Source organism: Mesoplodon mirus (assembly GCF_964341445.2).
Source record: "Mesoplodon mirus genome assembly, chromosome: X".
Classification (NCBI taxonomy): domain Eukaryota; kingdom Metazoa; phylum Chordata; class Mammalia; order Artiodactyla; family Ziphiidae; genus Mesoplodon; species Mesoplodon mirus.
In genome coordinates, this window is record NC_138981.1 from 86,107,105 (window position 1) to 86,134,179 (window position 27,075).

The 27,075-nt window shown below is 38.6% G+C and overlaps 1 protein-coding gene across 1 annotated transcript in view; it reads right to left on the reverse strand.

The window, feature by feature from the left end:
• The window catches only part of SYTL4 (synaptotagmin like 4), a 70,017-nt gene that overhangs the window by 15,898 nt on the left and 27,044 nt on the right, over positions 1 to 27,075 (reverse strand). The window contains exons 2-5 of the mRNA XM_082609888.1: positions 25,481 to 25,663; positions 25,014 to 25,229; positions 24,763 to 24,872; positions 24,428 to 24,530 (exon numbers count right to left, since the gene is read on the reverse strand). Of these exons, the coding sequence (XP_082466014.1) occupies positions 24,428 to 24,530; positions 24,763 to 24,872; positions 25,014 to 25,229; positions 25,481 to 25,590 (539 nt within the window). The 5' untranslated portion in view covers positions 25,591 to 25,663. The remainder of the gene's footprint in view (positions 1 to 24,427; positions 24,531 to 24,762; positions 24,873 to 25,013; positions 25,230 to 25,480; positions 25,664 to 27,075) is intronic.

A 27,075-nucleotide genomic window follows, 5' to 3' on the forward strand; every position in this document is an offset into this window, starting at 1 on the left:
TTAGCATGGCAAGAAAATCCTTATGAGTTGACCCCTGCTCACGTCTGCAGACTCATCTTTCACCCTCCACCTCTCCTTATACTTTACATTCCAGAATGATGAAGCTCTTTTGGTTTCCTGAATGTGCCAAAGCTCTTCTTCTTCCCTCTTTTCTCTGCCTGGGATGGCCACAATGGCCATTTTTCTTGTTTACTTGAAACTTCTGGCTAAATCTATTGCTTCTTCTGGTCTCTCCTTATATGTCAGTTCCTGGAGATCTCTCTGACCATGCTCCCACCCCAAGTCTGGAGTAACCTTCCTACATGCTCCTGAAGCACCCTGATGCCTTGGTAGCAGTCATCATATGTGTAACTTTTTATGTCTTTTATATAAATTACTTAATTTGTTCAATAATTTAAACAAATGATTTGTTTAATGTCTTTCTCCTCCATTGGAGTAAGTTCCAGGAGATGAGTGACCACACATTTTGTTCACTGCTGCATTCCCAATGCCTAGAAGACTAGCATAGAGTGGGCACTCAATTATTTTTTGACTGAATTTTTGACTAAATGCCCTCAGTGGAGCATAAAGTGTATACATAAATAAGCAGTTTGCTTTGAAGATATTATTCAGAAGACCAGAATTCCTTTTCAGCTTAATGAAGGATGACCCTGGGCACTCAAACTAGCAGTCATCTCTAAAGGGAAGGACACAATTCCTGGACCCCTTACCTCAAGGAATTTGTGAGAACAAGGGAAAAAAATCATTCTTCCTGAAGTGTCTCAAGTAATTTCACTTGGCCTCCAGGATACCACACTCTCTTGGTCCTCTGACCTCACTGGCTGCTCCTTCTCAATCTCCTTTGCTGGTCTCTCCTCACCTCCTAGACCTCTAATCTTTGGATTGTGTCCACGTTTATTCCTTGGGCTTCTTGTCTTCACTATCTAGAATTATCCCTAAATGATCTTATCTAGTCTCATGGCTTTAAATACGCTCTATAAACTAACAATTCCCAAATTTCTCTCTTACTCAAACGCCAGACTTCTATTTCCAACATCCTACTTGACATCTCTGCTGGGATGTCTCAAACACAGCAAGTCCAAAACCAAAGCCCTAATCCTCCCCCAAACCTGCTCTTCCCTCAATTTCATCAAATGGCAACTCTGTCCTTTCATTTCTCAGGTCAAAAATCTTAAGAATCACCCTTGACTCCGCTCGTTCTCTCAAAATACATATCCAATGCATTAGCAACTCCTCTTGGCTCTATCTTCAAAGTATATCTAGAGTATGACCAGTTCTCTCCCCCTCCACTACCATTACTCTGGTCTAAACCACCATCACCTCCTGGGTGGTTGCAGTAGCCTCTTAACTGAACTCCCTACTTCTGCCCTTGTCCTCATACAATCTATCCTCAACACAGCAGCCAAAATGAGTTTTGAAAATATAAATCCAGGGAATTCCCTGGTGGCCCAGTGGTTAGGACTCTGCGCTTCCACTGCCGGGGGCTTGGGTTCAATCCCTGGTCAGGGAACTAAGATCCTGCAAGCCTCGCAATGCAGCCAAACATCAATCAATCATATATATATATATATCCCCAATACAGAACTGAAAACACGTGTCCACACAAAAACTTGTACACAAATGTTCATAGCAGCATTATTCACAATAGCTAACAGGTGGAAACAGTCCAAATGTCCATCAACAGATGAACAGATAAAGGAAATGTGGTACAGCCATATAATGAAATATTATTGACAAAAAAAGGAATGAAGTTCTGACACATGCTGCAACATGGATGAACCTTGAAAATATTATGCTAAGTGAAATGCCAAACACAAATGGCCACATTCTGTATGATTCCATTGACAGGAAATGTTCAGAATAGGCAAATCCATAGAGACAGAAAGCAGATTAGGGGCTGAGGGAAATGGAGAGTGACTGCTTAATGGGCACGGGGTTTCTTTTTGGAGTGATGAAAATGTTCTGAAATTAGACAGTGGTGATGGTTGCACAACATTCTGAAAGTACTAAAAGCTACTGAACTGTATACTTTAAAACTGTTAAAATGATTAATCTCATGTTATGTAAATTTTACCCCAATTTAAAAAAAGAAAAAATAATGTCCTGTCACTCAGAGCCCTCCTTCTCACTCGGGAGTAAAAGACAGAGTCCTTACAAGTGCCAACAATATCTTACATGATCTGCTTCTCACCTCACCTCTGTCTTTATCCCCTACCCTCCCCACTTGCTCACCAGTTCCAGATGACTCACACGTGCCAAACACAAACTCACCTTAGGGTCTTTATACCTGCTGCTTTCTCTGCCTAGAAAGTATCTCTTTCCCCCAGATACTCTAAGGGTTTGTGCCTCTTTGCTTCCTGTCTTCTCTCAAATGTCATCTTATTATTAAGACTTTTCCCCTGCTGGCCTAGATAAAACAGCTTATATACACATATGCTTTCCTGGCACTCCCTCCCTTTAATCTACTTCATTTTTCTCCATAGCGCTTGTCAACATCTGATATACAATATATTTACTTGATTATTCCCTTATTATCTGTGCCCCCCACTCCCAAATCTAAGCTCCTCAAGCAAGGGACTTTGTTGTCTTCACCAGTGTATCCCACTGCCTAAAACAGTGCCTGGAAAATAGTAGGCATTCATAGACATTTATCAAACAAATGAAGGAACTAATAACAAATGAGCAAAGAATGAAGTAACCAAAATGTATAACGTCTTAGGCAGTAGAGACTAAACTTTCCAAGTTAACATAACATGATGTTTGAGATAGCTTTATGAAAACAGACAGCTGGGGTGGAAATCCTAAGGCATGCCAGAGGTGAAACAGCGGTCATTTCTTGAGAGATACATTAGCTTTATAGGTGAAGACACAGCAGGGAGTTTGATTTCATTTTTACTTTAGAACCATTCTTTTTCCCCATTTGCTGCAAAGAATAAAGAACCTAAAGCAGAACCATTCCTCTAGAGAGGTAGTTTAATAATGGCCCACGGAGAGTGTTTCTGCTTGTATTTTTTCCTTAAGATTAATACGTACTGATCCAAAGCTGATACAAACCACCGTAGGGCAAAAAAGCAATTATTTGACATCTGTGCAGTAGAAAAATAGACTAAGAGACGGGAGTCCTGGGCTCTAACTATCTGTATGATCTCAGGTAAATCACTTATCCTGCTTTCTTTTCTGTAAAAATAAGGGGGTTGAATTAGATTATCTCTGAGGCTCCATAATTTTATGGAAAAGATCACTTGTGGCCACTTAATCTGTTTCCATGTTTAGGATAAATAAGAGTCTTCTGAGCCCAATGAGACAAGAGGTCATAGACAGCCAGAAGCAATGGGCTTCAGAAATTACATTCTGACCAGTGATGCCAGATGTGTTAATCAGGTTCAGGAAACAAAAGCCATCCTTATCCACAAAGGAAAAAGGGGGGCCTCATTACCTAAAACAGATGAGTCACCCACCCAAGGCTGTGTGGATAAAATCACAGTACATACATACAATGAAACACCATACAGAGAGCAAAAAGAATGAGGCAGTCCCTTGGTGCTGACATGGAAAGATGTCAATGTTATATTTTTCTGTCATTTTTTCCCATTTGCACCTTGAGTTATAACTGACATAAATAAACTGCACATGTTTAAGTGTGCAGTTTGATGAGTTTTGACATATGTATACATTGGTGGAACCATCACCACAATTAAGCTATCGAACATGTCTATCACTCCCCAAAGTTTCCTTGTGCCCCTTCATAATCCATCTCTCCCTCCTCACCCCAACTCCAAGTAAGTGCTGATCTGCTGTCACTGAAATTTAGCTTGCTTTTTCTAGAATTTTACATAAACGGAATCATACAGTATGTCCTCTTTTTTGTTTGGCTTCTTTCACTCAGCGTGATTATTTTGAGGTTCAACCATGTTGTTGCATGCATCAGTGGTCCATTCCTTTCCACTGCTGAGTAGTATTCCACTGTATAAACAAAGCACAGTTTATCCCTTCACCTGTTGATAGACACTGGAGTTGTCTCTAGGTTTTGGTGATCACAAATAAAGCCACTATGAACATTCACGTACAAGTCCTTGTATGGACATATTCTTTTATTTTTTTCTAATACATTTTTTAACACCTTTATTGGAGTACAATTGCTTTACAATGGTGTGTGAGTTTCTGCTTTATAAAAAAGTGAATCAGCTATACATATACATATATCCCCATATACCCTCCCTCTTGTGTCTCCCTCCCACCCTCCCTATCCCACCCCTCTAGGTGGTCACAAAGCACCGAGCTGCCCTCCCTGTGCTAAGTGGCTGCTTCCCACTGGTTTTACATTTGGTAGTATATATATGTCCATGCCACTCTCTCACTTTCTCACAGCTTACCCTTCCCCCTCCCCGTGTCCTCAAGTCCATTCTCTACATCTGTGTCTTTATTCCTGTCCTGCCCCTAGGTTCTTCAAAACCTTTTTTTTTTTAGATTCCATATATATGTGTTAGCATACAGTATTTGTTTTTCTCTTTCTGACTTACTTCACTCTGTATGACAGACTCTAGGCCCATCCACCTCACTACAAATAACTCAATTTTGTTTCTTTTTATGGCTGAGTAATATTCCATTGTATATATGTGCCACATCTTCTTTATCTATTCATCTGTCGATGGACAGTTAGGTTGCTTCCATGTCCTGGCTATTGTAAATAGAGCTGCAATGAACATTGTGGTACATGACTCTTTTTGAATTATGGTTTTCTCAGGGTATATGCCCAGAAGTGGCATTGCTGGGTCATATGGTAGCTCTACTTTTAGTTTTTTAAGGGACCTCCATACTGTTCTCCATAGTGGTTGTATCAATTTACATTCCCACCAACAGTGCAGGAGGGTTCCCTTTCCTCCACACCCTCTCCAGCATTTACTGTTTGTAGACTTTTTGATGATGGCCATTCTGACTGGTGTGAGGTGATATCTCGTTGTAGTTTTGATTTGCATTTCTCTAATGATTAATGATGTTGAGCATTCTTACATGTGTTTGTTGGCAATCTGTATATCTTCTAGGACATATTCTTTTGCTTCTCTTGAGTAAATACATAGAAATTTAAAGGCTGACTCGCAGATAGGTGCACATTTAACTTAAGACACTACTAAACTGTTTTTCAAAGTGGCTGCACCATTGTACATTCCTACCAGCACTGTATGAGAATTCTAGTTGCTCTATATCCTCATCAAAAATTGGTATGGTCAGGGGATCAGATTAAGATGGCGGAGGAGTAGGAAGTGGAGCTCACCTCCTCCCACAAATACATCAAAAATACATCTACCTGTGGAACGATTCTCACAGAACATCTACTGAATGCTGGCAGAAGACCTCAGACTTCCAAAAGGGCAAGAAAATCTCCACGTAATGGGGTAGGACAAAAGACAAAAAAGAAAGAAAGGAATAGGGATGGGACCTGTGCCCCTGGGAAGGAGCTGCAAAAGAGGAAAGGTTTCCACACACTGCTAAGTCCTCTCACTGGTGGGGAGATCAAGCCAGGACAGATGGGGAGCTTCGGAGCCTTGGAGGAGAGTGTAACAACTGGTTTATGGAGGGCAAAGTGGAGAGAGACCTGCAAAGAAGGTCAGTGCCACCATCTGGCACTCCCCAGCCTGAGACGCTCAGCCGCTGGGGAAGGTGGGGGCTGGGTGCTGAGCTTTGGGCTTCCAAGGTCATATCCAGGGAGAGGACTGGGGTTGGCTGCAAGGAGACAGCCTCAGGGGGCTAAGATGTGGTGGGCCACAATCAAGGGAATACAGGAATAAGCATGGGCCCGCCAGAGAGGCAAGGCGCCATTGTTGGGGGGTGTGCTAGGAGAGGGGTGAGCTCACCATAGAAGCTTCTTTCTCTGAGCACACACTCTCAAGCAGCAAGGCACTGCCTACACAAGCTCCAGGGGTGGGCGTGAGCCACCACTGCCATCTCCAACCCCAGAGATGGGCATAGACTGCTGCCACCATCAAGGGTCCCAAGATTGGGTGCCAACCGCTGGCCCTGCCTCCCCAGGAAGGTGTGCAGCCCACTGCCACCATGGGTCCCGTGACCAGGCGCCAGCCACTGCCCCCACTTCCCTGGGAGTGCGCAAGACCTGCCACTGCCAAGGGTCCTGTGACCAGTCACCAACCTCTGCCACCCCACCCCTGTCGTCTCCCCTGGAGCACGCACAGCCAACACATGCTTAGGAAAGAGATGGCAAGCAACCAAACCAAAATCAGCCCTCACGCCAAAAGAATATTAAACCCAAACGACCTACGCAGGAACACTCCTGCATATAAATAGCCCTCCAAGACTACAGTAGGTAACTGTTTCTCCTAAACTCACAGGGTAAGAGAAATACAAGCAAAATGAAGAAGCAGAGGAAACACTCCCAGTTAAAAGACCAAGAAAATTGTCCTGAAAGAACAAACAATGAAAGAGACCACTTCAGTTTAATAGACATGGATTTCAAATAGGAGATAATGAAAATACTAAAGGAATTAAGAAAGGCTATTGACAGAAATGCAAATTACTATAAAAAGGAACGAGAAACTATAAGAAGGAACCAAGAAAAATTAGAAAATTCATTTGCCGAGACAAAAGCTGAGCTAAAGGCAATGAACAGCAGAATGAATAATGCAGAAGGAAGAATAAGTGATCTGGAAGATAGAATAATGGAAATTACCCAATCAAAACAGCAGGCAGAAAGCCAAATGAAAAAGAAAAAAAGTGAAAGCAATATAAGAGACCTACGGGATAATATAAAGCATGCCAATCTATGAATAATGGGGATTCCAGAAGGAGAAGGAAGAGAAAAGGGGATTGAAAATGTATTTGAAGGGGACTTCCCTGGTGGCACAGTGGTTAAGAATCCGCCTGCCAATGCACGGGACACAGGTTCGAGCCCTGGTCTGGGAAGATCCCACATGCCGTGGAGCAACTAAGCCCATGCACCACAACTACTGAGCCTGCACACCACAACTACTGAAGCCCACACACCTAGAGCCCATGCTCCACAAGAGAAGCCACTGCAATGAGAATCCCACGCACCGCAATGAAGAGTAGCCCCGCTCGCTGCAACTAGAGAAAGCCCGCGTACAGCAACAGAGACCCAATGCAGCCAAAAATAAATAAATTTAAATGAAAAAAGAAAGGAAATGTATTTGAAGAAATTATGGCTGAAAACTTCCCAAACTGAAGAACTAAACAGATATCCAGATACAAGAAGTACAGATGGTCCCAAACAAGATGATCCCAAACAGACCTATGCTAAGACATATTATAATAAAATGGAAAAAGTTAAAGAGAGGATTCTAAACGCAGCAGGAGAAAAATGGAGTTAATTATAAGAGAACCCCCATAAGGCTATCAGCTGATTTCTCTACAGAAATGCTGCAGGACAGGAGGGAATGGCAAAATATATTCAAAGTCTTGAAAGAGAAAAATCTGCAACCTAGAATGCTCTACCCAGCAAGATTATCATTTAGAATGGGAGAAGAAATAAAGAATTTCTCAGACAAGCAAAAACTAAAAGAATACTAAAGCTATCCTAAAAGAAATATTGAAAGGTCTTCTCTAAATTGAAAAGAAGGAAGAAGATACAGGAAGGAGGAAATCACAATTGGAAAGTAAATCACTTAAATTAGCCAGTATACAGATCAAAAAGAGAAAAAAAAAACTATTTGTGAAAGCAATGATAAACACAAGGAACAGCAAAAGGATAAACACGAAGATGTAAAAGAGGACATCAAAATCATAAAATGTGGGGAAGGAGAGTAAGAAAATGTAGATTCTTTTTTCTTAGAATGTGTTTGAGCCTATATGTCTATCAGTCAAAAGAAAGCAGATATAGGTAGAGGTTAACATACTTGAAAAACAGGGCAACCACAAATCAAAAATATACAACAGATTCACAAAAAACAAAAAGAGAACACAAGCATAAAATAAAAGGAAATTATCAAGCCACAAAAAGAAAAACAAAGGAACAAAGAAGAAACATAGAATCAACTGGAAAACAAGGTTTAAAATGGCAATAAATACATACGTATCAGTAATTACCTAAAATGTCAATGGACTGAATGCTCCAATCAAAAGACATAGAGTGGCAGCCTGGATACCAAAAAACAAGAGCCTACAATATGCTGCCTACAAGAGACCCACCTTAGGGCAAAGGACACACACAGACTGAAAGTGAGGGGATGGAAAAAGTTATTTCATGTAAATGGAAATGACAAGAAAGCAGGAGTTGCAATACTCATATCAGACAAAATAGACTTTAAAACAAAGGCCATAAAGAAGGATAAAGAAGGACACTATATAATGGTAAAAGGATCAATACAAGAAGATAATTTTACACTTATCAACATATATGCACCTAATATAGGAGAGCCAAAACACATAAAACAAACACTAACAGACATTAAGGGAGAAACTGATGGGAATATAATAATAGTAGGAAACTAACACTACACTCACATCAATGGGCAGATCTTCTAGCCAAAAAATCAGTAAGGCAAGAGAGATCCTAAATGATACAATAGAACAGTTAGACTTAATTGATATTTTCAGGATATTACATCTAAAAAAAAACCAGAATACACTTTCTTTTCAACTGTGCATGGAACATTGTCTAGGATTGACCACATATTAGGGCACAAAACTAACCTCAACAAATTTAAGAGTATAGAAATTATTTCAAGAATCTTCTCTGACCACAATGGCATGAAACTAGAAATAAACCACAGGAAAAGAAATGACAGAAAAATGATTACATGCAGACTAAACAACATGCTACTAAAAAACCAATGGGTCAATGAGGAAATCAAAACGGAAATTAAAAAATACTTTGAGAAAACAACAAATGAAAACACAACCATACAAAATCTATGGGATGCAGCAATAGCAATTCTTAGAGGGAAGTTCATAGCAATACAGGTCTTCCTAAAAAAACAGGAAAAATCTCAAATAAACAACCTAACATACCACCTAAAGGAATTAGAAAAAAAGAACAAACAAAACCTGAAGTTAGCAGAAGGAAGGAAGTAATAAAGATCAGGAAGGAAATAAACAAAATACGGATTTTAAAAGACAATAGAAAAAGTAAATAAAACCAAGAGCTGGTTCTTTGAAAGGGTAAACAAAATTGACAAACCTCTGGCCAGGCTCACTAAGAAGAAAAGAGAGAGAACCCAAATAAACAAAATCACAAGTGAAAAAGGAGAAATCTCAACCGATACTGCAGAACTACAAAAAAAACCATAAGAGAATAATATGAACAATTTTATGACAACAAATTTGACAACCAAGAAGAAACAGACAACTTTCTAGAAACATAAAGCCCACCAGACTGATCACTATAAGTGAAATAGAATCTGTAATTTTAAAAAACTCCCTACAGAGAACACACGGCGTGCCTCAGGCTGTTGCAACGTCATGCTGGCCTCTGCTGCCGCAGGCTTGCCCCACATTCTGTACCCCTCCCTAACCGCAGCCTGAGTGAGCCAGAGCCCCCTAATCAGCTGCTCCTTTAACCCCGTCCTGTCTGAGTGAACAGCAGATGTGCTCAGGTGACCTACATGCAGAGGTGGGGCCAAATCCAAAGGTGAACCCCAGGAGCTGTGCAAACAAAGAAGAGAAAGGGAAATTTCTCCCAGCAGCCTCAGGAGCAGCAGATTAAATCTCCACAATCAACTTGATGTACCCTGCAACTCTGGAATACCTGAATAGACAACGAATCATCCCAAAATTGAGGTGGTGGACTTTGGGAGCAACTGTAGACTTGGGGTTTGCTTTCTGCATCTAACTTGTTTCTGGTTTTATGTTGATCGTAGTTTAGTATTTAGAGTTTATTATCACTGGTAGATTTGTTTCTTGATTTGATTGCTCTCTTCCTCTTTTTTTATATATATACATAAATACTCATTGCTCCTTTTTCTCTTTTTGTGAGAGTACATGTGTATGCTTCCTTGTGTGATTTTGTCTGTATAGCTTTGCTTTTAACATTTGTCCCAGGGTTCTGTCCATTTCTTTTTGTTTTTTTTAAGTATAGTTTTTAGTGGTTCTTATCATTGGTGGATTTGTTTTTTGGTTTGGTTGCTCTCTTCTTTCTTTCTTTTTTCTTTTTTTTACTACTTTTTAGTTTTTCATAATTTTTTTATTTTAATAACTTTATTTTATCTTATTATTATTTTTTCTTTCTATCTTTCTTTTTTCTCCCTTTTCTTCTGAGCCGTGTGGCTGACACAGTCTTGGTGCTCCAGCCAGGTGTCGGGCCTGTGCCTCTGAAGTGGGAGAGCCGAGTTCAGGACACTGGTCCACCAAAGACCTCCCGGCTCCATGTAATATCAAATGGCAAAAGCTCTCCCAGAGGCCTCCACCTCAATGCTAAGACACAGCTCCACTCAACGACCAGCAAGCTACAGTGCTGGACAGCCTATGCCAAACAACTAGCAAGACAGGAACACAACCCCACACATTAGCAGAGAGGCTGCCTAAAATCATTATAAGGTCAAAGACACGCAAAAACACACAACCGGATGTGCTCCTGTGTACCAGAAAGACAAGATCCAGTCTCATCCACCAGAACACAGGCACCACTCCCCTCCACCAGGAACTCTATACACCCCACTGAACCAACCTAACTCACTGGGGGCAGACACCAAAAGCAACAGGAACTACGGACCTGCAGCCTGCGAAAAGGAGACCCCAAACACAGTAAGTTAAGCAAAATGAGAAGACAGAGAAACACACAGCAGATGAAGGAGCAAGGTAAAAACCCACCAGACCAAAGACTTACAAGAATTAAAGACCAAACAAACAATGATGAACAACACAATAAATGAAATTTAAAATTCTCCAGAAGGAATCAATAGCAGAATAACTGAGGTAGAAGAATGGATAAGTGACCTGGAAGATAAAATAGTGGAAATAACTACTGCAGAGCAGAATAAAGAAAAAAGAATGAAAAGAATTGAGGACACACTCAGAGACCTCTGGGACAACATTAAACGTACCAACATTCGAATTATAGGGGTCCCAGAAGAAGAAGAGAAAAAGAAAGGACTGGGAAAATATCTGAAGAGATTATTGTTGAAAACTTCCCTAATATGGGAAAGGAAATAGTCAATCAAGTCCAGGAAGCACAGAGAGTCCCATACAGGAAAAATCCAAGAAACACACCAAGACACATTAATCAAACTATCAAAAATTAAATACAAAGAAAAAATATTAAAAGCAGCAAGGGAAAAACAACAAATAACATACAAGGGAATCCCCATAAGATTAACAGCTGATCTTTCACCAGAAAATCTGCAAGCCAGAAGAGAGTGGCAGGACATATTTAAAGTGATGAAAGACAAAAACCTACAACGAACATTACTCTACCCAGCAAGGATCTCATTCAGATTCAATGGAGAAATTAAAAGCTTTAGAGACAAGAAAAAGCTAAGAGAATTCAGCACCACCAAATCGGCTTACAACAAATGCTGAAGGAACTTCTTTAGGCAGGAAACACAAGAGAAGGAAAAGACCTACAATAAAAAAAACCCAAAATAATTAAGAAAATGGTAATAGGAACATACATATCGATAACTACCTTAAATGTAAATGGATTAAATGCTCCAACCAAAAGACATAAACTGGCTGAATGGATACAAAAACAAGACCCATATACATTCTGTCTACAAAAGACACACTTCAGACCTAGGGAGGCATACAGACTGAAAGTGAGGGGATGGAAAAAAATATTCCATACAAATAGAAATCAAATTAAAGCTTGGGGGCTTCCCTGGTGGTGCAGTGGTTGAGAGTCCACCTGTCGATGCAGGGGACACAGGTTCGTGCCCTGGTCCGGGAAGATCCCACATGCTGCGGAGCGGCTGGGCCCGTGAGCCATGGCCGCTGAGCCTGCACATCCAGAGCCTGTGCTCTGCAACAGGAGAGGCCACAACACTGAGAGGCCCACATACCGAAAAAAAAAAAATTTAAAGCTGGAGTAGCCATTCTCATATTAGACAAAATAGACTTTAAAATAAAGACTATTACAAGAGACAAAAAAGACACCACATAGTGATCAAGGAATCAATCCAAGAAGAAGATATAAAAATTGTACATATTTATGCACCCAACATAGGATCATCTCAATACATAAAGCAAATGCTAACAGCCATAAAAGGGGAAATCGACAGTAACACAGTCATAGTAGGGGACTTTAACACCTCACTTTCATCAATGGACAGATCATCCAAAATGAAAATAGATAAGGAAGTACAAGCTTTAAATGATGCACTAAACAAGATGGACTTAATTGATATTTATAGGACATTACATCCAAAAATGACAGAATACACTTCCTTCTCAGGTGCTCATGGAACATTCTCCAGGATAGATCATATCTTGGGTCACAAATCAAGCCTTGGTGAATTTAAGAAAATTGAAATCATGTCAAGTATCTTTTCTGACCACAACGCTATGAGACTAGATATCAATTTCAGGAAAAAATCGGTAAAAAATACAAACACATGGAGGCTAAACCATACACTACTAAATAACCAAGATATCACTGAAGAAATCAAAGAGGAAGTCAGATAATACCCAGAAACAAATGACAATGAAAACATGACGACCCTAAACCTATGTGATGCAGCAAAAGCAGTTGTAAGAGGGAAGTTTATATCAATACAATCCTATTTCAAGAAACAAGAAACATCTCAAATAAACAACCTAACCTTACACCTAAAGCAATTAGAGAGAGAAAAACAAAAAAACCCAAAGTTAGGCCATTAGCCAGACTCATCAAGAAAAAAAGGGAGAACACTCAAATCCACAGAATTAGAAACGAAAAAGGAGAAATAACAACTGACACTGCAGAAATACAAAGGATCATGAGAGATTACTACAAGCAACTATATGGCAATAAAATGGACAACATGGAAGAATTGGACACAGTCTTAGAAAAGCACAATCTGCCGAGACTGAACCAGGAAGAAATGGAAAATATAAACAGGACAATCACAGGCACTGAAATTGAAACTGATTAAAAATCTTCCAATAAACAAAAGCCTAGGACCAGACAGCTTCACAGGCGAATTCTATCAAACATTTAGAGAAGAGCTAAAACCTATCCTTCTCAAACTCTTCCAAAATATAGCAGATGGAGGAACACTCCCAAACTCATTCTACGAGGCCACCATCACCCTGATACCAAAACAAGACAAAGATGTCACAAAGAAAGAAAACTACAGGCCAATATCACTGAAGAACATAGAAGCAAAAATCTTGATCAAAATACTAGTCAACAGAATCCAACTGCACATTAAAAGGATCATACACCATGATCAAGTGGGGTTTATTCCAGGAATGCAAGGATTCTTCAATATATACAAATCAATCTATGTGATAAACCACATTAACAAACTGAAGGAGAAAAACCATATGATCATCTCAATAGATGCAGGAAAAGCTTTCAACAAAATTCAATACCCACTTATGACAAAAACCCTCCAGAAAGTGGCATAGAGGGAACTTACCTGAACATAATAAAGACTATATATGACAAACCCACAGCCAACATCATTCTCAGTGGTGAAAAACTGGAACCATTTCCTCCAAGATGAGGAACAAGACAAGGTTGTCCACTCTCACCACTATTATTCAACACAGTTTTGGAAGTTTTAGCCACAGGAATCAGAGAAGAAAAAGAACAAAAAGAAATCCAAATCAGAAAAGAAGAAGAAAAGCTGTCACTGTTTGCAGATGACATGATACTATACATAGAGAGTCCTAAAGATGCTACCAGAAAACTACTAGAGCTAATCAATGAATTTGGTAAAGTAGCAGGATACAAAATTAATGCACAGAAATCTCTTGCATTCCTATACACTAATGATAAATAATCTGAAAGAGAAATTAAGGAAACACTCCCATTTACCACTGCAACAAAAAGAATAAAATGCCTTGGAATAAACCTACCTAAGGAGACAAAAGATCTGTATGCAGAAAATTATTAAGACACTGATGAAAGAAATTAAAGATGACACAAACAGATGGGGTGATATACCATGTTCTTGGACTGGAAGAATCAACATTGTGAAAATGAGTATACTACCCAAACTAATCTACAGATTCAATGCAATCCCTAACAAACTACCAATGGCATTTTTCACAGAACTAGAACAAGACTTTTCACAATCTGTATAGGAACACAAAAGACCCCGAATAGCCAAAGCAATCTTGAGAAAGAAAAACAGAGCTGGAGGAATCAGGCTCCTTGACTTCAGACTATACTACAAAACTACAGTAATCAAGACAGTATGGTACTGGCACAAACGCCGAAATATAGATCAATGGAACGGGATAGAAAGCCCAGAGATAAACCCATGCACATATGGTCTCCTTATCTTTGATAAAGGAGGAAGGAATATACAATGGAGAAAAGACAGCCTCTTCAATAAGTGGTGCTGGTAAAACTGGACAGCTGCAAGTAAAAGAATGAAATTAGAACACTCCCTAACACCATACATAAAACTAAACTCAAAATCAATTAAAGACCGGGCTTCCCTGGTGGCACAGTGGTTGAGAGTCCACCTGCCGATGCAGGGGACACAGGTTCATGCCCTGGTCCAGGAAGATCCCACATGCCGTGGAGCGGCTGGGCCTGTCAGCCATGGCCACTGAGCCTGTGCATCTGGAGCCTGTGCTCCGCAATGGGAGAGGCCACAACAGTGAGAGGTCCACGTATCGCAAAAAAAAAAAAAACAATTAAAGACCTAAATGTAAGGCCAGACACTCTAAATATCTTGGACGAAAACATAGGCAGAACACTCTATGACATAAATCGCAGTAAGATCCTTTTTGATCCACCTCCTAGAGAAAAACAAAAATAAACAAATGGAACCTAATGAAACTTAAAAGCTTTTGCACAGTAAAGGAAACCATAAATAAGATGAAAAGACAACCCTCAGAATGGGAGAAAATATTAGCAAATGAACCAACTGACAAAGGATTAATCACCAAAATTTACAAGCAGCTCATGCAACTCAATATCAAAAAAACAAATAAGCCAATCCAAAAATGGGCAGAAAACCTATATAGATATTTCTCCAAAGAAGATATACAGATTGCCAACATACCACATGAAAGAATGCTCAACATCACTAATCATTAGAGAAATGCAAATCAAAACTACAATGAGATATCACCTCACACCCGTCAGAATGGCCATCATCAAACAATCTACAAACAATAAATGCTGGAGAGGGTGTGGAGAAAAGGGAACTCTCTTGCACTGCTGGTAGGAATGTAAATTGATACAGCCACTATGGAGAACAGTATGGAGGTTCCTTAAAAAACTAAAAATTGGGGCTTCCCTGGTGGCACAGTAGTTGAGAGTCCGCCTGCTGATGCAGGGGACACAGGTTCGTGGCCCAGTCCAGGAGGATCCCACATGCTGCTGAGCGGCTGGGCCTGTGAGCCATGGCCGCTGGGCCTGCGCATCCAGAGCCTGTGCTCTGCAACAGGGGAGGCCACAGCAGTGAGAGGCCCGCATACCGCAAAAAAAAGAAAAAACTAAAAATTGAAGTACCATATGATCCAGCAATCCCACTACTTGACATATACCCCGAGAAAACCATAATTCAAAAAGAGTCATGTATCACAATGTTCATTGCAATTCTATTTACAATAGCCAGGACATGGAAGCAACATAATTGTCCATTGACAGATGAATGGATAAAGAAAATGTGGCACATATGTACAATGGAATATTACTCAGCCATAGAAAGAAACGAAGTTGAGTTATTTGTAGTGAGGTGGATGGACCTAGAGTCTGTCATACAGAGTGAAGTAAGTCAGAAAGAGAAAAACAAATACCATATGCCAACACATATATAGGGAATCTAAAAAAAAAAATGGTTCTGAAGAACCTAGGGGCAGGACAGGAATAAAGACGCAGATGTGGAGAATGGACTTGAGGACACGGGGAGTGGGAAGGGTAAGCTGGGATGAAGTGATAAGAGTGGCATGGACATATATACACTACCAAATGTAAAACCAATAACTCGTGGGAAGCAGCTGTATAGCACAGGAAGATCAGCTCCGTGCTTTGTGACCACCTAGAGCGGTGGGATAGGGAGGGTGGGAGGGAGATGCAAGAGGGAGGAGATATCGGGATATATGTATATGTATAGCTGATTCACTTTGTTATAAAGCAGAAACTAACACACCATTGTAAAGCAATTATACTCCAATAAAGATATTAAAAAAAATCCTCCCTACAAACAAAAGTCCAGAACCAGATGGCTTCACAATTGAATTCTAGCAAACACACAAAGAACTTATACTGATCCTTCTCAAACTCTTCCAAAAGATTGAAGAGGAGGGATCACTCCCAAAGACATTCTGTGAAGCCACCATCACCCTGATACCAAAACCAGACAGAGATACCATGAAAAAAAGAAAATTATAGGCCAATACCTTTGATGAATATAGATGCAAAACTTCTCAACAAAATATTAGCAAACCGAATCCAACTGCACATTAAAAAAGATCATATGCCATGACCAGTGGGATTCATCCCAAGTTCACAAGGATGGTTCAACATACGCAAAACAATCAATGTAATACACCACATAAACAAAAGAAAAGTCAAAAACCACATGATCCTCTCAGTAGATGCAGAAAAAGTCAAAATTCAACATCCATTGATGATAAAAACTCTTACCAAAATGGGTATAGAGGGAACATATCTTAACATAATAAAAGCCATTTATGACAAGCCCACAGGCATTGTAATACTCAATGGTGAAAAGCTGAATTGAAAGCCTTCATGCTCAACTCTGGAACAAGACAAGTATGCCCACTCTCACCTCCTCTATTCAACATAGTATTGGAAGTCCTAGCCACAGACAAGGAAAAGAAATAAAAGGTATCCATATTGGAAAGGAAGAGGAAAAATTGTCACTATATGCAGATGACATGATACTATACATAGAAAACCCTAAGGACTCCACACAAAAACTATTAGATCTAATAAATGAGTTCAGCAAAGTAGCAGAATACAAGATTGACACCCAGAATCGATTGCATCTTTACACTGACAATGAAATATCAGAAAGAGAATGTAAAAATATATATATACCTTCTAGAATTGCACCAAAAAAAAATACCTATGAATAAACCTGACCAAGGAGAAGAAAGACTTATATGCTGAGAACTATAAAACATTAATAAAGGAAATTAAAGAAGATTCAAAAAAACAGAAAGACACCCCATGCTCTTGGATTGGAAGATTTAATATTCTTGAAGTGGCAATACTACGCAAAGCAATCTACAGATTTAATGTGATTCCTATCAAATTACCCATGACATTTTTCACAGAACTAGAACAAATAATCCAAAAATTTACATGGAACCATAAAAGACCCAGAACTGCCAAAGTAATTCTGAGGGAAAAAAAAAAAAACACCTGTCTGCAGGTGGCATAACTCTCGCAGACTTCAGAAAATACTACAAAGCTACAGTAATCAAAACAGTGTGGTATTGGTACAAAAAGAGACATATGGATCAATGGAACAGAATAGACAGCCAAGAAATAAACCTACACACCTACAGTCAATCTCTGACAAAGGAGGCAAGAATCTAAAATAGTAAAAAGACAGTCTCTTTAGCAAGCAGTCCTGGGAAAGTTGGACAGCTGCATATAAATCAATGAAGTTAGAACACATCTTCACACCATGCACAAAAATAAACTCAAAATGGCTTAAAGACTTAAATATAAGACATGACACCATAAAACTAGAAGAGAACCTAAGCAAAACATTCTCAGAAATAAACTGTAGTAATATTTTCTTAGGTCAGTCTCCCAAGCCAATAGACATAAAAACAAAAATAAACAAATGGGACCTAATCAAACTTACAAGCTTTTGCACAGCAAATGAAACCATAAACAAAACAAAAAGACAACCTACAGAATGGGAGAAAATATTTGCAAATGATGCAACCAGCAAGGGCTTAATCTCCAAAATATACAAACAGCTCATACAAGTCAACAACAAAAAAAACAAACCACCCAATTGAAAAAGGGGCAGAGGACTTTAAGAGACATTTCTCCAAAGAAGACATGCAGATGGCCAACAGGCACATGAAAAGATGCTCAACATCACTAATTAGAGAAATGCAAATCAAAACTATAATGAGGTAGCACCTCACACTGGCCATCATCAAAAAGTCTACAAGTAACAAATGCTGGAGAGGGTGTGGAGAAAAGGGAATCCTCCTACACTGTTGGTGGGAATGTAAATTGGTGCAGCCACTATGCAAAACAGTATGGAGGTTCCTCAGAAAACTACAAGTGGAGTTACCATATGATCTAGCAATCCCACTCCTGGGCATATACCTGGACAAAACTATAATTCAAAATGATACACGCAACCCTGTGTTCAAAGCAGCACTATTCACAATAACCAAGACATAGAAACAACCTAAATGTCCATCGACAGATGAATGGATAAAGAAGATATGGTACACACATACAATGGAATACTACTCAGCCATAAAAAAGAATGAAATAATGCCATTTGCAGCAACATAGATGCAACTAGAGATTATCTTACTAAGTGAAGTCGGAAAGAGAAAGACAAATACCATATGATATCACTTATATGTGGAATCTAAACTATGGTACAAATGAACCTAGCTACAAAACAGAAATAGACTCACAGACATAGAGAAGACTTGTGGTTGCCAAGGGGGATAGGAGGAGGAAGAGTGATGGACAGGGAGTTTGGGGTTCATAGATGCAAACTATTACTTTTAGAATGGCTAACAACAAGGTCCTACTGTATAGCACAGCGAACTATATCCAATCTCCTGGGATAATTCATAATGGAAAAAATATTTGAAAAGAATGTATATATGTGCATAACTGAGTCACTTTGCTGTACAGCAGAAATTAGCACAAGATTGTAAATTGACTATACTTCAATAAAAAATTTAAATTAAAAAAACTGGTATAGTCAGTCTTTGTAATTTGAGCCATTCTAGTGGGTACACAGTAGCATCGTATAATGATTTTAATTTGCATTTCCCTAATGACTAATGATGTTGAGCATCTTTTCATGTGTTTATTTGACATCTGTGTATTGTCTTTGGTAAAATGTTCAAATCTTTTGCCCATTTTCCATATTATCTGTATTCTTGAGTTTTTTAAATTCTGTCTCATTTTTTTCACTTAACATGTATACAGTACGATCCTTTTGTAAAAAGAAATGAAAACTTGAAATATCCAAGCCATATTTGTACATTTAGACAGTCTGGTAGTCCATATATCAAAATTATTAATGACTGGTAACAAGAACTGTCTGGGGCAGAGGAAGTGAGGTTACTGGGGACTCATTTGATATATTTCTATACTGCTTTTCATCAATCATATAAAACATGATAAAATCATTTCTCTTTGGCCAAGAGAAAGTTAGGGGAAAAAACACAAATAAAAAGTCAAAAATTCACCAGCAGCAGCCAAATGAGGAAAGGAAGGAATAAAGACTCAAGTCATAAAGTTGAAAAAGTCATGGCGAAGAAAACGAAGAAAGATCTAGCTCAGCAAAACTTCCAGTGCGGAGATATACAGATTAAGTGAGCAGGCAGTCCTGGGGTAAGACAAGGAAAACAAAAATCCTCAAGATTTGCAGCCCCAGGTATCACTGGGAGACCCCAACAGAAGCAGGCAAGCCTGCTGGGGGATGTCATCTCTCAGGGTCACTGGTATGAACTAGAGGATGCATCCAGAGCTGGACTGAGTGAGCCCAGATATTTAAGAGAATTTCAGGAAACTGAAACCCAGGATCCCCAAGTTGTCTTTTGCCCCTCCCCTCGGGTTACAGAAAAGAAGTATATAGAAAGCAATTTCTTTTTTCCCAAGTATTGTATTTTATTTTATTTTTTATTGAAGTATAGTTGATTTACAATGTTTCAGGTGTACAGCAAAGTGATTCAGTTATATGCATATATATATATATATATATATATATATATATATATATATATATATACATATATATATATATCTTTTTCAGATTTTTTTCCATTATGGGTTATTACAAGATATTGAATATAGTTCCCTGTGCTATACAGTAGATCCTTGTTGTTTATCTGTTTTATATATAGTAGTGTATATCTGCTAATCCCAAATTCCCAGTTTATCCCTCCCTACCCCTTTCCCCTTTGGTAACCATAAATTTGTTTTCTATGTCTGTGAGTCGATTTCTGTTCTGTAAATAAGTTTATTTGTATCATATTCTAGATTCCACATATAAGTGATATTATATGGTATTTGTCTTTGTCTGACTTACTTCACTTAGTATGATAATCTCTAAGTCCATCCATGTTGCTCCAAATGGCATTCTTTCTTTCTTTTTATGGCTGAGTAGTATTCCATTGTATATATGTACCACGTCTTCTTTGTCCATTCATCTGTTGATGGACACTTAAATTGCTTCCATGTCTTGGCTATTGTGAATAGTGCTGTTATGAACCTTGGGGTGCATGTATCTTTTCGAATTAGAGTTTTTGTCTTTTCCATATATATGCCCAGGAGTGGGATTGTTGGATCATATGGCAACTCCAGCTTTAGTTTCTTAAGGAACCTCCATACTATTTTGCATAGTGGCTGCACCAATTTACATTCCCACCAACAGTGTAGGAGGGTTCTCTTTGATCCACACCCTCTCCAGCATTTCTCATTTATAGACTTTTTGATGATGGCCATTCTGACCAGTGTGAGGTGGTACCGTATTATCATTTTGATTTGTTTTTTTCTAGTAATTAGCAATGTTGAGCATCTTTTCATGTGCCTGTTGGCCATCTGTATGTCTTCTTTGGAGAAATGTCTATTAAAAGTCTTCTGCCCATTTTTTGTTTGGGTTGTTTGGTTTTTTGATATTGAGCTATATGAGCTGTTTGTTTAGTTTGGAAATTAATCCCTTGTCAGTCACATCATTTGCAAATATTTTCTCCCATTTCGTAGGTTGTCTTTTCATTTTGTTTATGATTTCCTTTGCTGTGCAAAAGCTTTCAAGTTTAAGTAGGTCCCATCTGTTTATTTTTGCTTTTGTTTCCATTACTCTAGGAGACAGGTCCAAAAAAAATATTGCTGTGATTTATATCACAGAGTGTCCTGCCTACGTTTTCCTCTAGGAGTTTTATAGTATCTGGTCTTATAGTTAGGTCTTTAATCCACTTTGAGTTTATTTTTGTATATGGTGTTAGAGAATGTTCTAATTTCACTCTTTTACATGTAACTGTCCAGTTTTCCCCACACCACTGACTGAAGAGACTGTCTTTTCTCCGTTGTATATTCTTGCCTCTTTTGTCATAGACTAATTGATCCTAAGTGTGTGGGTTTATTTCTGGGCTTTCTATCCTGTTCCATTGATCTATGTGTCTGTTTTTGTGCTGGTACCATACTATTTTGATTACTGTAGCTGTGTAGTATAGTCTGAAGTCAGGGCACTTGATTCCTCCAGCTCCATTCTTCTTTCTCAAGATTGTTTTGGCTACTCAGGGTCTTTTGTGTTTGCATACACATTTTAAAATTTCTTCTTCCAGTTCTATGAAAAATACCATTGGTAATTTGATAGGGACTGCACTGAATCTGTAGATTGCCTTGGGTAGTATGGTCATTTTAACAATATTGATTCTTCCAATTGAAGAACAGAGTACGTTTGTGTTGTCTTTAATTTCTTTCATTAGCGTCTTATAGTTTTTGGAGTACAGGTCTTTTGTTGAAAGTAACTTCTATCCTTAAACTAAAGTATAATTGAGTGTGGAGAAGAGATAAATTGTGTCAAGTTGAGATGAAAAGCCTGTCAAGAAGAATTCACACACTATATCAGAGCAAACAAAAAATACAGAGAGAACCTCCCATGTTAAACATGAGTAGAATGAAAAGAAGTGGTCCAGAAGATACATAAATATGACATGGGGTGGGGAGAAATAGAAAGAACTTGCATGATGAACAAAGAACTCATTGTGGAGAAGAATATAACCATAGGAAAATAAGTAGCTTTTTGTAAATGCTTTAGACTTACACAGGAACTTAATAAGAATATAGATTTGATAAGGCACAAGAGCTCAATACAAGATGATGAAACAACAAAATTAGAGAAAAAGGAAAACTGAGAGCAAAGAATAAATTAAAACCTAAACAAGATCATTCATTCAAATCAGTAAATTAGATACAGCAAAAAGGAAGGGGGGAGGGAAGAAGGGAGGAAATGGAAAAAAGAAAATGGCTGAAAATCAAAGTAATAGCACAGAAGAAAGGGTTGGGTTATTATGATTAATTGCTTTCACCTTTCTCTTTTTCTTTTGCATTTGACAGTAAAAGGACAGAAATGGAAGATGAAGAAATCCAATGTCCCTGAAGTGGAGAACTTAACTAGTGAAATAGAAAGAGTTCACAGGATACAATGCAGAAAAATTTTCCATCAATGAAGAAAGAATTCATCAAGGGTACACTGTGTATTAGGGAAAAATGAAACAGGATGATCACCAGTGAGATCTATCCTTGTTAAGTTACTAAACTTCAAGAAAAATAAAAGGAAATTTTCAGGCATATTCAGACACACGCACGCACACACACACCACACACACACACACACACACACACACAGTGTGTGTTACCTACAAGGGAGAAAAACGAAAGGCTAGCTGGCCTAAGACTTCTTCAGTTACATTCAGTGGCAGAAGACAATGGAGTAATGTCTACAATATTCTAAGGGAAAGAAAGTATAACCCAAGAATATAATATCCAGCCAAGACATCATTCAAATTCATAAAGGGACTAGGCAGACATTCTTAACATGAAAGAGTGAAATGAATATAGCACCCACAACCTCTTCTTGAAGGAACTTCTCAATGATAAAATCCTGACAATCAAGAAATAAGTCAAAGTAAAGGATTCAGAAATATAGATGAACCATGGGCCAAAGCCTGGTTGTAAGCATAAGATCCTTTTAAATATGAACTAAAACTAAACAAACAGATAAAACAAGCAGATGGTTTATGACTGCATAACAGAATGTAAATACTGTAAGCCCTGACAAAGTAAAAATAACTTGATTAATAAAAAATGGGAGTAGGGGAAAGTGTTAGGAGGAAGTGTAAGGAAGCTAATCTCCTCCTCCTTCTTCATAGTAGAGTCCACTGATAATGTTTAATACTGAAAAAGGTAGATTTACAAAATGACTAAATGATCATTTGACCCAGAAACTCCACTCCTAGGTATCTTTCTAAGAGAAATGAAAACATATGTCCACACAAAAACTCAATACAAATGTTCATAATAGCATTAGTCCAAAAAGTGGAAACAATCCAAATGTCCATCAACAGATGAATGGATAAACAAATGGGGGTATATACATATAATGGAATATTATTTGGCAATAAAAAGAAATGAAGTACTGATACATGCTTCAACATGGATGAACCCTGAAAACATTATGTTAAGTGAGACAATACAGTCACGAAGGACCACATATTGTATGATTCTATTTAAATAAAATGTCCAAAATAGGCAAATACATAGAAATTAAAAGTAGATCAGTGATTGTTTAGGGATGGGAAAGATATGGAGGTTGGGGAGTCACTGATAGCTAAAGGGTACAGGGTTTCTTTTTAAGGTGACAAAAAGTTCTAAAATCAATTGAGGTGATGGTTGCACCATTCTGTGTATATACTAAAAACCATTGCATTGTACACTATTAATAGGTGAATTATATGGTGTATGAATTATAGCTTGATAAGGCTGTTACCAAAAAGACTACCAAAAAATGACTAAAACTGCTCCATGGTTTTCATATTTTTTCTTAAGCTTAAATGGATATTAATGACTAATATCTTTTATGGTAAAGAAACATTCTTCTGAAGATTAGCAATTTCTGTATTTTATTTCAGTGTTTTATTCTGTCAAATTCAAGTAAAATTAAACAAAGCTTTTAATTTAATATATTATGACCCAATATTATAAAGGTTTTTCAGTCTATCCATTCACCCATCCCTCTATCTACATATATGCACAAAAGTTATCTGAAATAATTTTCACATAATATGAATACTGGGGTAGTAAGAATTTGGGTGATTTGTTGATTTCTTTATTGTTTCCTATACTGGTTAAATGTTTAATAATGAGTATGTGTTATCTGTATTTGTCTTCAAATTGTTCTTATAAAGCACAAAGTAAATATACCAAAATGTTAATGTTTATATGTGGGTTGCAGGATTAGGAAGTTTTTTTTTTCTTCCTTCTTTATTCTTTTCTGTACTTTCCAAATTTGCCTACAATGAGAATCTATTATTTTACAAATAGAAGTAAAAAAAAAAATTAAAGAATTAAAGGAATGTGTAGCAGTTCTTTAAATGATTGCTTGGCTCTTACCTGGGTTCCTTCTGTTGCTCCTGAATTATCTTTCTTCCTGGCCAGATATTGCCCATCTGTGACTGATGAAGGAGGGACTGTCCCACTGTCTCTCTTTTATTCACTTCAAGACAAACAAAAGCATGGCAGAGGGGTGGTGATGAGGGGGGGAAAGGAAACACAGCACGCTTGCAGAAAGGATGGCAACACAATCTTCATGTTCCCTACAAACAGGCTGAGCTCATGGAGTGAAGACACCACCAATAAGAATACACTAAGATTCCACAGCAGAGTGTCTATCACCCACAGCAGAGGGTCAAGCACCTCAAGGAACCATTTCCCGACAGGTCCGGTACCTGCAGGTTTGTGGCGCAGGGACATCCTGATTATCTCACTGCCGGTGCGGTAAGCAAAGCGATTCACTTTCTGGTCATAAAACCAGTCTCCAGTTGCCTTCTTCAGCTCTCTGCAAAGGAATAAAAGAAAATGACATATGGATTAAAAAAAATGGCCCTTGACATTCAACCAACAAAGGATGAGGGGAGAAATTCTAACCACAACTGGGGCCCCATTTCTTCTCTCTACTCAGCCATAAGTTAACACTCACATTTCCTTGGCGCACACCTTGCATCTCCAAGTACCACTGCTTTCCTGGATACGGCAGTCCCGACACACCAGGTGATTACAACCCCGACAAGTGTTGGTCTTGGGAGTCAAACGGCCCAAGCTCTCCTGGCACCGGGCACAGGTCCGATCACTGTAGTGTTGGCTGCCCCTTTTTGCCCCTTTCCTTTTTATCTCCAGTAACTCATTCTTCAATCGCCTGCCAAGACCCAAAAGAGAAACACAAGTGATTTGAAATCTGCATAGGCTGGATGGAGAGGGGTTGAGGGGTAGAGACAGTAAGACTATTTGGTTCTGTGGAAGCAACAACCTCAGAACCCAACCTGACCCACTGAGGAGTTGTAAACCTCATACACAAGTTCCTCCGAAAGTCAGATGAGAAGTATAAGGAAAAGTCCAGGTATCATTGGTTAAAGGCCTGGGAGCCCATGATTTTTCTGGGACTCTTACCTAATCCTTTTCTCGTCTGCTTTTCGGAGCTCCTCATCTCGTTGTAGAACACTGAGGATCAAATCCCTTTCCACCTCAGACAGAAAAGAGAGGTCAAGTATCTCCGACATGACTTATTCTAGTTTTTCCTTCTACTCTTCTTTCTTCAAAGCTACCAGTCCAGGAGAGCTACCCCAGAGTTGCCTGAAATAAGATAAGAACTAATTTCACACAGGTAATTTACTCCAGAAGAGGCCCACAGCCCTAGAGCCTTTCGGTGGGCTACCTCCTCCTTGAGCCAGGCTAGAGGTAACACAGAATTATGTGACCAATTTACCATTCCTACTCCCATGTGAATCCTACCCTGAAAATGAAGAGGCTTTGATTTTTCAAGAAGAAATACTTATTCATGACTCTGCCAAAGGGTTGGGTCTTTCAACATAAGTCTGGAAAGAGCACAGAACAGCTGAGTCAAATTCCCCCTCCACCAAAGTGTATCCTCAAACATCCAATTTTCAATTTTTTTAATGTTCTCAAGTAACAAGTCTATTAAGCCAAATAATCAGACAGCTGGTCTCTGTAGTGGAGAAAACCACACAGGGACCTCTGCCAGTTGAAACCCATTTCCCCTTTCCTGACCAGCATCCATGTTCCCAGGATGCAGTCAGCCTTCTGCTACACTTCAAAACTGCTGTCACCTATTCTATCTCCCAAAGTCCTTATTGCTAACACTACCTCAAGAATATCTTCACCTATTTCATGCACATTTGTTGAGAACCCAATCACATGTATTGGGCAAAGTGCTGGGGATACAGAGATGAGTAAGGCACAGTTCTTGTCTTTGTGAAGGTCACAGAGTAGTAGGGGGAGACAGATACACACACAGTACAGTGTACTAAGTGCTATTAAAGGGATAATAAATTGTTATGGGAACTTACAGAAGCGAGTAACTAGTTCTGTCTTGCCTAGAGAGGGAAGAGAGAGAACTATACATGTGGAAGGTTTTACAGAGCAGGTGGATTTTACCTTATAGAACAGAGTATATTATATGTTTGTTGGTTGGGGAGAATGGTAGGAAATACAGGTTGGAACCAGATTATGTAGCTCTTGAATACTCTTAAAAATTAAGAAATTTAAAACTGATGACATAGACAACAGAAATCCATCGAGCATCTTTGTTGTTGCTTTGTTTTTGATATTGGGAAATGACATACTCAAATTTGTTTTACAAAGATTGCTCCAGCTATAGTATGGAAGACTGATTCAAAAGACAAATTGAAGTACAGTTAGTAACACATTGTAAAATATGCATACTCGTTAGGCAAGCAATACCACATCTAAGAACCTACCTAATAGAAATATTCACATAAATGTGTATGCAAGGTAAACGTACAAGAAAGTTACTGCAATATTATTTGTAAGAGCAAAAACAAGTTCTTTAACAGAGAAATCATTAAACAAAACAATACTTCCAAATGATGGCATACTATGTATCCATTTTAAAAATGTGGTAGATCTGTATGAAAATATGTTCCTGAGTGGGAAAAAAAGTAATTTCAGGACTGCACTTGAATGATCCCTTTGGTAAAGTATTTATCTATACATTTGTATATGCA